This window comes from Lathamus discolor, chromosome 4 (genome assembly GCF_037157495.1).
Source record: "Lathamus discolor isolate bLatDis1 chromosome 4, bLatDis1.hap1, whole genome shotgun sequence".
NCBI lineage: Eukaryota > Metazoa > Chordata > Aves > Psittaciformes > Psittacidae > Lathamus > Lathamus discolor.
In genome coordinates this window covers 35,193,446-35,206,572 of record NC_088887.1, presented here as the reverse complement: position 1 = coordinate 35,206,572, position 13,127 = coordinate 35,193,446, and the positions used below count along the sequence as shown (strand labels likewise).

Genomic DNA, 13,127 nt, shown 5'->3' with positions numbered 1-13,127 from the left:
ATAAAAGTCTTGAGAAAATATATTAGCCACAATTTCCTAAATGGAATAGAAGTGACCTGTGTATGTTCCTACTGCACTTTAGTGGAAAGGGAGAACCCGTAGGTAAAAGATAAAGCTGACATATTTCCTATATGTCTGAAGAACAGAATGCACTCTGTACTTCAAAAAGAGCAGTAAGGTCAGAGAAATGGGAGGAAGGGTATAAATACAGCATAATGCTTTCCCTTGGATACCTTGCAGAAGTGAACTGAAAGGTTATATTTGGCCAAGATGCAAAAGTATTACCGGTATTCCAAGAATGGCTTCATACAAACCACGCTTTTCTAATCATCCCACCTTCAGGATATCCCAATGTTAATTGTACCTGGAGGAGGCGGTTGTAAACTGAGTGGCTTGAAAGGTCATTTACTTGTTTTTCTGGCTTCATTAAATTTTTCTTGACAGCTCCAGTTTATACTTTGCTAGGATCTGATACTGACCACTTGACTGTGGTTTTAGCTTTTATAAGGAGAAAAATGTAAATGATTGTCTTCTAAAAGATAACAAGGTATTTCTCCAGAGATATCTGTTTTTTAAATCCCTGTCAAAAGACACAATCTTGACCAGGCCTGCCCTTACCAAAAGCAATAAATGGTCATCTGCATCTCTAGTTTACCCCAGAGGAAAACTCAGATTGACTTGAGTGTCCAACAACTGGCCCTCACAAAGTAACCAGCTCTGTCCATAGTGATTGAAGAGCATGTGAAATGAGGAAACCAACCTGTGAACCAGGCAAATTACCACCACTCTTCCTAGTAATTTTAGTGGCAGAATTTGAAAGGCAGCTCCCTAAAGCCAAATCACTGGTCAGGAGGAGAAAAGCTGGTTCACAGAGGCATTGTCCCTGGAAGAAGGATGTGTGGTGGGACAGGGGCATTGAGCAGAGAACTCCTAGAGGGCAGGAATGCCAAAGTACACCTAGTGTGAAGTAAGAAGCATGCCGCCTTTACTACATCGGATGTAACGTCTGTACCCTGCTGTATTGTTATCACCCCTTGGAAGCAAAGACACTGATTACAATGTAGAGATGAACAAATAACAGATGTTGTTTCTAACATTTATTGTGCAACCTGCCAGAAGGAGCCCCAGTGTCCAGGACTGGCACAGCAGCATTTTCCCTGCAAAGCATCTGCACTGCCAGAAGCCGCCCCCATCTTTAACACAGGACAAAGTCCAAAGACAGCCAAGAGCATAACAGGGCTTAAAAATGCCTTTTAGCCATTCACCCCTTCAGAGGAATAATGTGACTAAATTCAAAGCGAGGACCTGCAAAGCAGGATAAAATGATGCCCAGGGATGTCCTCTCCAGTAGGAGGAACCTTACTAGGCCCTGTGCCTGGTAGCCTTTTGATTTGCCATGTCACTATATTTTCCTGTTTGTAAGCACCTCTGGCAGCAACAGCTTTGGATTTCTCTGGAGCTCTCTCTCTCCATGTGGGACTTCTGATCAAACTACAAACCAGGTTTCCTGGCAGCTCCTGCCCTCTCCTGCCAGGGTGACTGGCAGTCATTGCCAGCAGTAAGAGCAGAGCAGACAATGAGCACATTCACTTACACTCTCAGGTCTTTTGCTACATGAAATTTATATACAAATTCAGTGGGATCTTAAGAATATTTATGATATTATGTTGGTCCTTTGATGCAAAAGGAGGAAGAACAAGAAAATAAGGATAATAGCAGCCCTTTCAGTATTAACATACTTAAAGCTTAACTTTGAGATTGAAACACACCCAAATGCAACTGGAAGAGCAGAAACTACAAAATATATACTCTTTGTCACTAATTACATGCCTCCGTATAAACAAGATATTTTCTAGGTACAGAAAATTTTAAATGATGCCTCCCTCATTTAGGTCAAACGATGTGACCCTGATGTATAGATAGATGTTTGTGCTGTCTGCCACTCTTAGGTTCAGAGCAGTTTAGATTTTATGAATAAACAGTTTTTGGCTGTTTCCCAAGGAGAGTACACTGTTCTGCTTTTAGACCCTTTCCTCCTTCAGGACTCTGAAGTAATACATAGAGCAGGAGCAGTGAGTGATCATTAGTCGGGGTGTCTCTGACAGCTTGTCACTGCTTCCTGTTTGTGTCACAGCTGTTCCCTGGGCTACATCAACTTTGAAGCTAAAAGGCATAATCGGTTATTTTTGTCATCGAGGCAGCACCTCTATGTACATCCCAAACATATTTTCCCTTACAGCGCTGAGCCACAGTGTCTGCTTAGGATTAATATGCTGCTCACAGACTAAGTAACCAGTTTCATAATTAGAGACATTACCTTACTGTAGATAAAAGAATTCAGCCATCCTTAGGTGAAAGTTGAAACTCACTCATCAAGAGTGAGAAAGGAAGAAATGCACAGGCTATGCTTCAGATAGCATGCACTCATACACAGTTCTGCAGGAGGTAAGCAATCAGAGCAGTAGCTTGTATACTCTGCAGTTCCTTATTAACAGTACAGCCATTCTGCAAATTAGGCTTCTAGTCAAATGCTGGGGATGTGCAGGAAGGAAAAATAACACCACAATTTTGCATTAATAAATGCTCTGCCAGGTAACAAATTTAACTTCAGTGTTCTTAAACATTTCAGTTGGAAAGCACTCTCAAATTAGTAACTGGGTGTTAACTTGGAAACCAGAATGGTTCCTATGAGCTGAGAACATGATGGTATGGAGTAATAGCTCTCTTCCTTTTTTATCTTTGCCCCAGAGAAAACAAAGCAACACACATGCCACATAAGTGACACATCTTACTAAATAAATATTATTTATTTATTATCTGAATGCTGGGTAATTAGGTTCCTACCTTGAACACTAAGAAATTTACTTGAATATATGGCATATCTTTGTATAGAGATGACCCTCGTTTTCTTTGGGCTTGGGTGGTAAAGCTTTGACCTGGAGAATAAGGTGCCTTTCACTACTTTTTCTAACTACTTGTCACTCCTTTTGCTGCCTTCCTCAGAAGGACTGCCTCCTTTACCCAATGCTTAGTTAGCAAACTGCTTTTCACCACACATACCCTCGCATGGCTCCTCCTCTGAAACATCGGTTGTTAGATCACAGTGCAAAGTGGTAGTGAGGTGATTTACCAGACTCCTGTACCGCTGGCAGGCCCTGAGTGCTGCCAAGATCCTGCAAGCCCTGCGAAGCTGCTTCTTTGTGGAGGAGGGAAGTACCACTTGCATTCAGTGAGACAACTGTTTTCAGCCTCCTCAGGACATGGGCATGAGCTGTAATGCAGTTGTCATCAACTCCCTTAGCACAGGTAGACTTTTAAGGCATTTTCCCATGTAAAGAATAAGAAAGCACTACCTTGCATTGAGCCAAATACAATCTTTTTTAGGAGTGATTGTTTTTGAATACTGAAGCTCACATATGAAATAAAAAAGGATGACAAAACACAAAGCAGGTATTTTCTGCTTGGGGTATTGTTATTGATTAATATGGCCTGAGAGTGGCTATAATGTAATATCCCCTTGCCTCCTCCTTGTAAGCTACTCCCTTCTACTCTTCGTGGCCTCTTGAGAAAGGAGAGCCCTTCTCTTGCTTCCCTCCATTGATTTAGCTGTAGTCATATTAGTATGGAAGGCTCTTGACTGCCTGAGGTGACCGAACTTGTCATCCGAGTTAACATAGATCACTGCTGAGCTGATGGAAGGGTTTGAAGAAAAGCTAGAATATAGATAACTTACTACATATTAAGATCATTGAGAATTATAGCTACTAAAGGGAGAAAAAAAACAAAAACAACCCAACAACCATGTAGTGGAAGTAAAACTAGTGTGAAAGCAGCAGATGTTGAAGTGATGTAAAACCCTCACTGACTCATCCTTCTGCCTCACTAGTAATTCTGTTAGGACTTCACAGTGCCCCTGTCACCACAGCAGTTCAGTGCACCTTAGGGCGTTCAGGAGAGGTTAACTTGCACTCCACTCATTTCTGCAGAAACACAGGATTTTCCAGACCAGATCACACGGCTGTTTGGTGACTTCCAGTGCCTAAGCTCCAGAAGTGACCAGTACCAGAGCATTGCCCTGCCTCTGTCCTGAACCCTGAGTTACCCACACAGCCTGTTCTGCTGTGCTTTGTGTAAGAAGGAGAGGAATCTCTTCAGGGTGCCCCAAAATGCGAAGCCTGACTGCTAACAGTACAGCAGTTCCCTGGTGTGCCAGTGACAGCCCAAGAGCGTTTCTGTCATGCCTCCCGAGAAGTACGCGTGGGTCCTCTGTCTCCAACCATGCCGTCATGCCAACTGTGGAAATCCTGTGGGATTTCAGTGGCTGGAGCTGAATGCCGTTGGTGTTCTGGCTCCAATTTAAGGCATGTGCTGCATCTCCAGGGGGATTCACCAGGCTGTGCAGGAGGAGTAAGTCTGATCTGTTAAGCCCATGGATGAGACTCATCCTCAGGCTGAAACCATAAGATACAAACCAAAAAAGATCCAGGGACTGGAATTTCTGAACATCACTAAACCTGACAGAAAAGAAAAATAAAATAAATATCTATATGCAGGAATACTTTTAAACAGGCCAAACCAGCCAAACCACTGGGAGCTCTCTGGTGACTCGAGTGGTCTCTGGTCGCACCTCCGGTGTCACCAGCCTGTTCCACGACACTAAAGGAACAGGTCGAGAAAAGCAAAGTACAAGAAGCAGAAGTGAGACCGGTGCAAGGGGAAAGGCGGCGCCCCGCGCCCCCGAGCGTTACTAACATCGACACTCCTCTGACGGTCGCCGCGCTGGCTGCCCCCGCACTTCCGCGCCGAGAGCCAACGGGGCAGCCAGGGAGGCCTCCGGGGGAGGCGGGGCTCTCCGCTCTCGGTGGCGGCGCAGGCCGCCGCCGGCGCTTCTCCTCAGCGGCCCTCGCCTGCCCTCACCGTTTCCCCCGCCGCCGCTGTGACGGGCGGAGCCGGCCATTGCGCTCAGCACCCGGGACAGCAGCGCGAGGGGGGAGCGTTGCCATGGCAGCAACGGCAGCCTGCTGCCCCGCCCTCCCGCCCTGGTTGCCACGGTGACGGGGACGCCGCAGCCATGTCGGACGAGAGTGAGGAGGGGAGCGAGGAAGGAGAGGCCGAGGACACCCTGGGGGTCCGTCGGGGCGCTGCTGGTGGGGCAGGGTGCAGGGGAGCCCCGGCGGGGAAGGGGAAGAGTGGATGTGACCGATCACGGCGTCTTAAATACTGTAATACCGGGCCTGAGAGAGCTTCCGAGGCTCTTCTCCTCGCGCGGACCCGGGAGGTTCGGCAGTGGGGCTGCACCGGCTCAGCTGGGAGCTGCCTCACTTTCTCCACGAGTCTTTCGTACTTTGCAGCAGTGTGTCAGGAAGGGAGGAAAGCCTCTGGTTGCCGATGAAAGTATCTGATAAGCAGTGCCTCTGTTGACCAGGTGCTCCTGCAGTCTGTGATTCGAGCCAAACCGGAGCAGCTTTGAGCAAACTCCTGTTCCCCTCTGCCTAGTGAGGTTAGATTCAGTCAGGTCTAGCCCACTCAAAGGATTTTTTTCCCATTCGATCAGGAGTATGAAGGTGAGCGCAATGCAGAAGGTGAGCGACACGGACGTGGAAAAGCACGTCTACCCAATGGTGATACATACGATGGGGAATATGAGCATGGTCTCAGAAATGGGCAGGTAAGAGACACATAAGTCAGCGGCTGTGCTGAAGTTGCAGCAGTTCTGTTCATTTAGATGCTGCATTGAAACAAGGTTGAGGACTTACAAGTATTTTATCTATACCAAATATGTTTCAGGGGACTTACAGGTTTAAGAATGGTGCTCGCTACATTGGAACATATCTTCAAAACAAGAAGCATGGCCAGGGGACTTTTTTTTACCCAGATGGATCAAAATATGAAGGTAAAACACTGAACACAGTTGCAAGGATATCTGTAACTGAAGGGACACACTCCCACCAATCACCCACCCCTCCCATCTCCCCCATGCAAGAAGATAGTGAATTGGAGGAAGCATTATTTTAAGAATATAAATTTGCTAAAAAATATTTTCCTTTTATGACTTTTTTTTACTACAAGCTCTGAGACGTGTGGGGTTTACTCATGGGGATTTACATCAATTATGAGGAGTGAGGTATTTAGTAGCGGTTTATTCTTGTCATGTCCTTCAAGTTCTGAGAAATATTAAGTATCTTTTACAAATCAATGCAATCTCAGTAGAAGAAAATATACTTCTGAATGATGTTTAGAATGACACATGTATTCAGTATAAAGTATTTTAGGACTTTATTAGGTCCATCCTTAAAAATCAGTTTACTGATTAGAGCACTCACTCGGGGATTGGGATGCCTCTTAAATTTGACGAGGTTCAAACTTGCCTTGTTTCCCTTCTTCCAGGAGAGTATCCAAAACACTCTGAATTTCAATTAGGCTTCAAAGAACAATATTTCCCACCCTTCTTTCTAAGCCAGGAAAGAAAAACCATTCACATTGTGTGGGCTAGGAGCAGAGAGCAAAAAGAGCAGCCTAGTCTTGCCTTACATATGCACTTACATTTGTTTCATTATGTTTTGTTTTGTTTTTAATTTCTCTTCAGTTTTAATAGAGGATAATTAAGACACAAAGTCTAGCATCCTTTTCAGTATATAAACATACCTCCCCTACCCGCCCAAATGAAAGGACAATTTTAGCAAATGAGTCAAACTGAAGTAGTCCCTCTTTTTATTTGAATGGAAATGTCACATTATCTAAAGCAACTGTTAATACATCATTACCAAATTTAAAGATAGGAGCAGGACATTACACAGCTTCTTATGTTCATAATGATAATGGAGAGTGATAATGGAGACAGATGGTGATGAAAGTGAAAGTGAGGTCAGGCAGCTGCATGAATATGTGTGGAGAGAGATGGTGGAATTAAAAAGAGCAAGGGCTTAGAGTAAGGAATGGTGTAAGGAATGGTAAGGAATCACAGTGGTGTCATAGCTTTCTTTTCCTTCTCTAATAATTCAGGTATGATAACTCTGCAAACTGATCACTGTATCACACAATGAAATAAATCACGTCTCACACTGTTTTTGTCGTATTCTCATTAAAGGAGACTGGGTGGATGACCAGAGGCATGGCCATGGACAGTATACCTATGCAAATGGAGACACCTATACTGGCGAGTGGTTTAACCACTATAGGTTTGTTTCATTCTTACACTGATTTTTCAAGTCACCCAATGGCATTAAAATGCGAAGGTTATTTTTAAAGCATGGCTGACTGCAGCAAATCAAGTGCTACTGGATGACCTTGACAATTTAGTCCAGCTTGAGTCATTTCAGCTACTTAAACAATACAGTTTTAATACCTAAAGTATAGTAACATCCTAAATTCTTAATTTTCAGTAATATAAAGCAAAATTATTATTTTCTCCTTAGGCACGGGCAAGGTACATATGTCTATAAAGACACAGGATCTAAATATGTTGGTGGTTGGGCACATGGAAACCAGGAAGGAGAAGCTGAACTTATCTACCTAAACCACAGATTTAAGGGCAGGTTTTCAAATGGAAAGGTAAGTGTGCTGGAAAACTCTTTATTCATCTGAACAGTTAGCATGGACTCGCATTGATATGATCTGTTTCCACTTAAAATAAGAAGCTAGGCTCCTGATCTTTTATAATATTTCTTGCACCTGAAGTGTAATGTATGAAGCTGAATTAACCTGTTAGGACAGAATAACAAGTTTCCCCGAATCTTTCCTTTCTAACTATATTGTTATTGGCTATTTTATGTATTTTGTAGGAAAGCATATTTTACATTTATATGCTTAGGATGTGTTAACTTCATAGTTCTGCTGACTTTTGTATCTTCGTGCAGCCTGTAGGTCGTGGCAAATATGTCTTTGATATTGGATGTGAGCAGCATGGTGAATACACACACGAGCAGGTAAAAATAAATAGTGCAAATTATACTGAACATTGGAGAACTCCCTAAATCAAATCTATTATTGAGTAATCTATAAAATGACTTAGAGACTGATGTTAAAGTAGATGTAATCAGTCAAAAAAGGGTACAAACTCATACATTCTTCAGAACAAAATGAGGTTTCATTTTGCTTTTTCTTTAGCTTCTCTACTGTGTAATCTTAGACAAGTACAAGGTGTGATTTTCCTGTACCTGCAGACAGGAGTCTTTTATGCTTAAAGTTTAGAAGAATCATGATCTTTCCAAAATGTTTGAAGTTTCAAACCACAGAAGAATGTAGATGTATTTGTCTGTATATTTAGCCTGTATTCTGTGTTGTTTGAAACACCAGAAAACAAAGTCAAATATTCTTGTATTTCTGAACTGCTTGATGCTATCTATGTGTACACATGGTAATTTCCAGCAGATTAATGTTTTGGAAGTATGTCCCATTGTTGCCCAAGAAGCTGTGGATCTCTTCCCATTCCTGGAAGTGTTCAAGTCCAGGCTGGACAGGGCTTTGAGCAACCTAGTCTAGCAGAAGGTGTCCCTGCCCACGACAGGGGGTTGGAACTAGGTGATATTTAATGTCTCTTCCAATCTGAACCATTCTGTGATTCTATGATTGTTGTCCTCGTCCTGTTAGGAGCTTAGTATGTACATTCCTAATAACTGTAGAAAGCAATTAGGATCAGGCCCTTTTCTTCCTTTGTGCATGAATGTTTTGAAATGTTTCTGATTAGTATGCTGCAAAATAGCTGTAGAAATAAATGTATGTTAATATTACTGGTTTGATTTAATGAAAATGTGTCGCATTTTAGCTTTCAGTTTGCTGCTTCTGTTGTCTGACAAGTTAGTTGTCATTACATACTCTTTGAAAATTCTTCAATGCAGCAGCTGTTTCTTAAGATAAGGACAAAATAATAATAATAATAATAATAGTAATAATAATAATAATAAAACCTCCTATCATTAATGATAGAGATTTGCAAAACATGGAGACTGTTTTGCTTTTTTGGCTAAAAGCATCCAAAATGATGTGTATCTAGTATCCTCAGTACAGTTGGGAATTGTTGGATGTGCTGATTTTGGAATATTAAACATGAATTTAAGAGCCCAAGGTTAAGCACTTGGCATTAGTAATAGTCAACTGATTTCATCAAGGTTCAAAGTGTAGTTGTCTTCGAAGAATATCAGCTGCTGAAATTTCTCCACCTGTAAATACTATAAAAGGCCATATCATCACCATTTTGAGCCCAGATAAAGAGGTTTTAGTGCACAAAATCTAAGAGAGTAACGTCTTAGTTACTGCCATAATACCTATGAGACGCTGGATTTCATGAGCTGCTTTCTAGGATAAAGGAGAGGAAGAAGAGGAGGAGCCCTCATTGCTTGCTGAGCCAAAATGGAAAGCATTAAAAATTACCAAATTAACACTCTGGACTCCCCATGGTGAAAGCCCACCTCCTCCCAAGGAAGCCTCTCTAGAGACACCAGCAGCAGCAGAACCAGAAGCAGGAGCAGGAGGAGATGAAATGGAAGAAAGACCAGCAGCAGCAGTAACTGAAGAGGAGACAGTTCCATCCATTGCAGGTTTGTTCTACTGGACACTCCATGCTTTGACTTTCCCCTGAAACCATGTTTTTCAGGTTTAATATCAAGTGGTGTGAGAGGTTTTTTTGGGGGGTGTGGGTTGTTTTTTTTTGTTGTTGTTGTTGTTGGGTTTTTTTTTTTTGTTGTTGTTGTTTTGTTTTTCTCCTATATTTTACCACGTATTGAATGTTAGGAACTTCCAAGTCTATTCCTAAACTGCACAATGTGTATATGTCTGGTTTATCTCTTACAGCACCATGAGTTACAACTTGGGAAGCCTCTATATTGTTTTAGTCTATATCATGGCTTGTTATACAAACTTGATAATAAACAGTTACAAAAGATGTTGTGGGATTTCTCCTGTGAGTAAAGACTGCAGACTTCAGCAGAAGTTATTAGCTACTGCATAAAAACAATGGCTGGGTGCAAATTTGTAAAATTTGTTTTCTTTGATATTTCTAATGTCTCCTACTTCAGTCACTGATGAGTCTGATGAGGGTAGGTATGATGAGCCTTCTGCTTTTGAAGCACCCAGTGAAGTTCTTAGCCCAGTGAGGGACACAGGAGAAGAAGAGGAGGAAAACAGAGAGGAAGAAGAAAACAAAGACCAGGAGGATTCAGGTGAGGAATGGGGCATGCATGCTCATTCTTCAGTCAGGGTTTGAAATGATGTGTGTCAATCTGTTGAAGTCATGCTGCTGCTAAGAGTTCTATTATGAAGCTGAAGAGACCATGGGAAGCTCTGTCTTTCATAAGGGGGGACAGTCCTCTATAGATGTCAACTGAGTTTGAGTAGTCAAGTTCATATGCTGTAACAGCACAAATTAGAAATGACACTTCTGTGCAGCATTATCTTGCCTGTATAGTTGACAGGATGTCCTGAGCTGAGTTTGTTAGTGATTGCATTTGCAAACTATTTTTTGTTACAAAAGAGCAAAGATTTCAGACCCTGGGAAATTCAGGGAGGTTTGAGCACTCCACTTTTCTCTCATGGATGGAACTATGCATGCTTATTCTCTTACCTGAAGTAAAAAAGCAGGCAAAACTAATATGAAGAAACAGTTTTTAGGTATTGTTATGTATTATTTTGAACAGCCTCAAGTCAGTTTGTTTTTCCTACAAAACAAAGAGATTCAGAATTCAGAAGCCTGTTTTAAATAGAAAATTACTAAGAAGCAAGAAAAGGATGCAAATATGATTACTCATGTTTAGCCTGTAGGCCTCCAGCCAGTCCTTTTATTAAGTGCTAGCATTTACAAGGTTACATATCTGATATATGAAAACATAAGATGAATTTGTCCTTTTTATAATCAGTCCATTTTATGATAAATCAAAGTTAAACAGTATCCACAGGGATCAGAAGGACTATTAAACCATGTGAAAATGCCTGGATGTCTAGGTCAGCTCTTGGAATTTTTGTAGTTCATTTGCTCTCATTTTTATCCATCACCTCTGAAGGTGCTCTTCTCCTTCAGGGAAGACTGACCAGCTAGCTGATCTTGGACTGACATCCAAGTCCTGGGCTTGGATCAGATTAAGCAGAAATCTTAGCAGGTTTCCTGCATAGCTGTGCTTTGGGTCTGGCAGAAGTTCATTGAGCCTGGTTTGTTTCATAGTATCTTAGATTCAAATGACCATTTTGACTGACCTTGATTGTAATAAAATTTCCGGCCTACCATAATGAAGTGGTTCTGGTATCCCCATTGGTTTTGTTTATTTTTAAAGAAAAATGGACCCAAGTATCTGTCAGAGACAGCATAGATGCAGATACGCATGCATGAAAATGTAACAATGTGATTGATGTTCTCAAAGTTTCTTTTAGCTCTTTATTCCTAGAATCAGAGTTGGATGATTTTGTAATTTTTTTGCCATAGGTGTACACCCATAATTAATTAGGCAACATATTTTCCTTTTGCCCTTAACAAGATTAAGTTATAGTAAGAGGAAATGATTGGAAGAAAATGCACATACTGTGAAGAGCAGATGTAACAAAATCTGTTTTCTTGAAGCCTTCTTATATTCTCTGTCCCATTACTGTCATTTTTTTCCACACAGGAATTCCATCTTTCTTACTCCACATTTCTTATGATACCATCTAAATAGGAGACATTCTTTGGTTATTCCCGAGTTACATATGGGCTGGCTGTCAGTCAATATGCGTGTACCGAGTCTGTCTGGCAGCTGACAATGTATAGCAGTTAAATTCAAGTATTGGCAGTGAAAGACATTGGGGAGGAGGATGGAATTTCATCGTAGAATTATGGTTTAGGTTAGTACAATTACTTCCCAGTATTTTGTAATTAAATGCATCTATATGTCCTGTCTTCCCTTTCTCTCCACAGGAGCTAGTGTTTTAGAAGATAAGGAGGAAGAATCACAGGGAGCAGAGTAATTGGATATAACTAGAGATGAAGAGTCAAATGAAAGGGAATTTTGGAGTAAATAATTTATTATGGTAGACCTGCAATATTTTTACTAATGAAAAAAAAGAAAAGCTGTGTTAAGATACTTTGAATAAACATTTCTGTCACTGTTCTGTCTGGAATATGTATCTCTGAAACTTTTATGATCTCAGTGTGCAGTCTCACAACAACTTTCTTTATTCTACATAGCAAGTAGTCAGTTGTTGGATTCACTACTAGATTATTCTGGATTCATGAAGTTGTGCCCTCACATGCTTGCAGAAGCAAAATCAATCTTCTCCCACAACTGGCAGTTCTTCTCTTCCTTGGACGCTGCCTCTGGGAACAGAGAACTGGGGGTCTTGCTTGTGAAAACGAAGGTAACGCTGGGTTTCCCAGCACTATCTGTATCCCCTGTTACTATACCAATTACAGGCCTACATTTTCCTAGTTTGTTTTTTTTTTTATTGTTCATGTAGCTGTAGAAGCTCTTCTTGATAATTGAATTTTGCTGAAAACTGAATTTTGCGTTCCTAACACACTGGTACAGTGTTTTTAAATCTTTTCCTTCACAGTATGTTTTCCTTCCACTTTCCACATACTACTACATTTACTGTTGTATGTTGCAGCTCAGTCCCGAGTTTCTTGCTTCCATGGAGCTTTTCCTAAGCTGTTTAAAGGAGACTGTAAGTGGATTGGGGTAAAAAAGTAGATCTTCAACAAATTCCCAACACTATGCCACACTTAATATTCACAACCTCTCAACCAGCATGCTGTCCATAGTACCTCCATGCATTCAAGCTGCTTCTTCACATGGAGGAAAACTCGCCTCCTTGTTTTCCCTTTCTATTTTTACTAATAATCCCCTCATGCATTGGATAGCCCAGGTGTGTGAGCTGTCCCACCATGTTTTTCCAAAGATGTCACAGTTCTGCATCTGCACACAGAGCAGTTCGTAGTTCATTCTTTAAGTTTCCCAGTCTGGGAAACATTTGTATGTATATATACTAAAGGTAAGCTCCCTTTAGACTTGTTTTATCCTTCCCAAGGGGTATCTTGGTCCCACCATCTTGCCCTATTTACTTACTACTTCTGAACATTGTTTCTTAGTGGATGGCAGTAATAGCCATAGTACAAGGTATCAGAAGAGGATCTCCAACTGCTACCACTTCCTGCAAATGCTCAAGAC

The 13,127-nt window shown here is 41.5% G+C and overlaps 1 protein-coding gene across 1 annotated transcript; it reads left to right on the top strand.

Moving 5' to 3' along the window:
• Nucleotides 1-4,849: 4,849 nt before the first annotated feature.
• Nucleotides 4,850-12,081, top strand: RSPH1 (radial spoke head component 1). The gene is made up of 9 exons (XM_065677022.1): nt 4,850-5,128; nt 5,555-5,668; nt 5,788-5,893; nt 7,088-7,178; nt 7,416-7,551; nt 7,857-7,925; nt 9,299-9,536; nt 10,014-10,157; nt 11,879-12,081. The coding sequence occupies exons 1-9, from the start codon at nt 5,072-5,074 to the stop codon at nt 11,926-11,928; spliced, it is 1,005 nt and encodes a 334-aa protein (XP_065533094.1). The 5' UTR covers nt 4,850-5,071; the 3' UTR covers nt 11,929-12,081.
• Nucleotides 12,082-13,127: the final 1,046 nt, after the last annotated feature.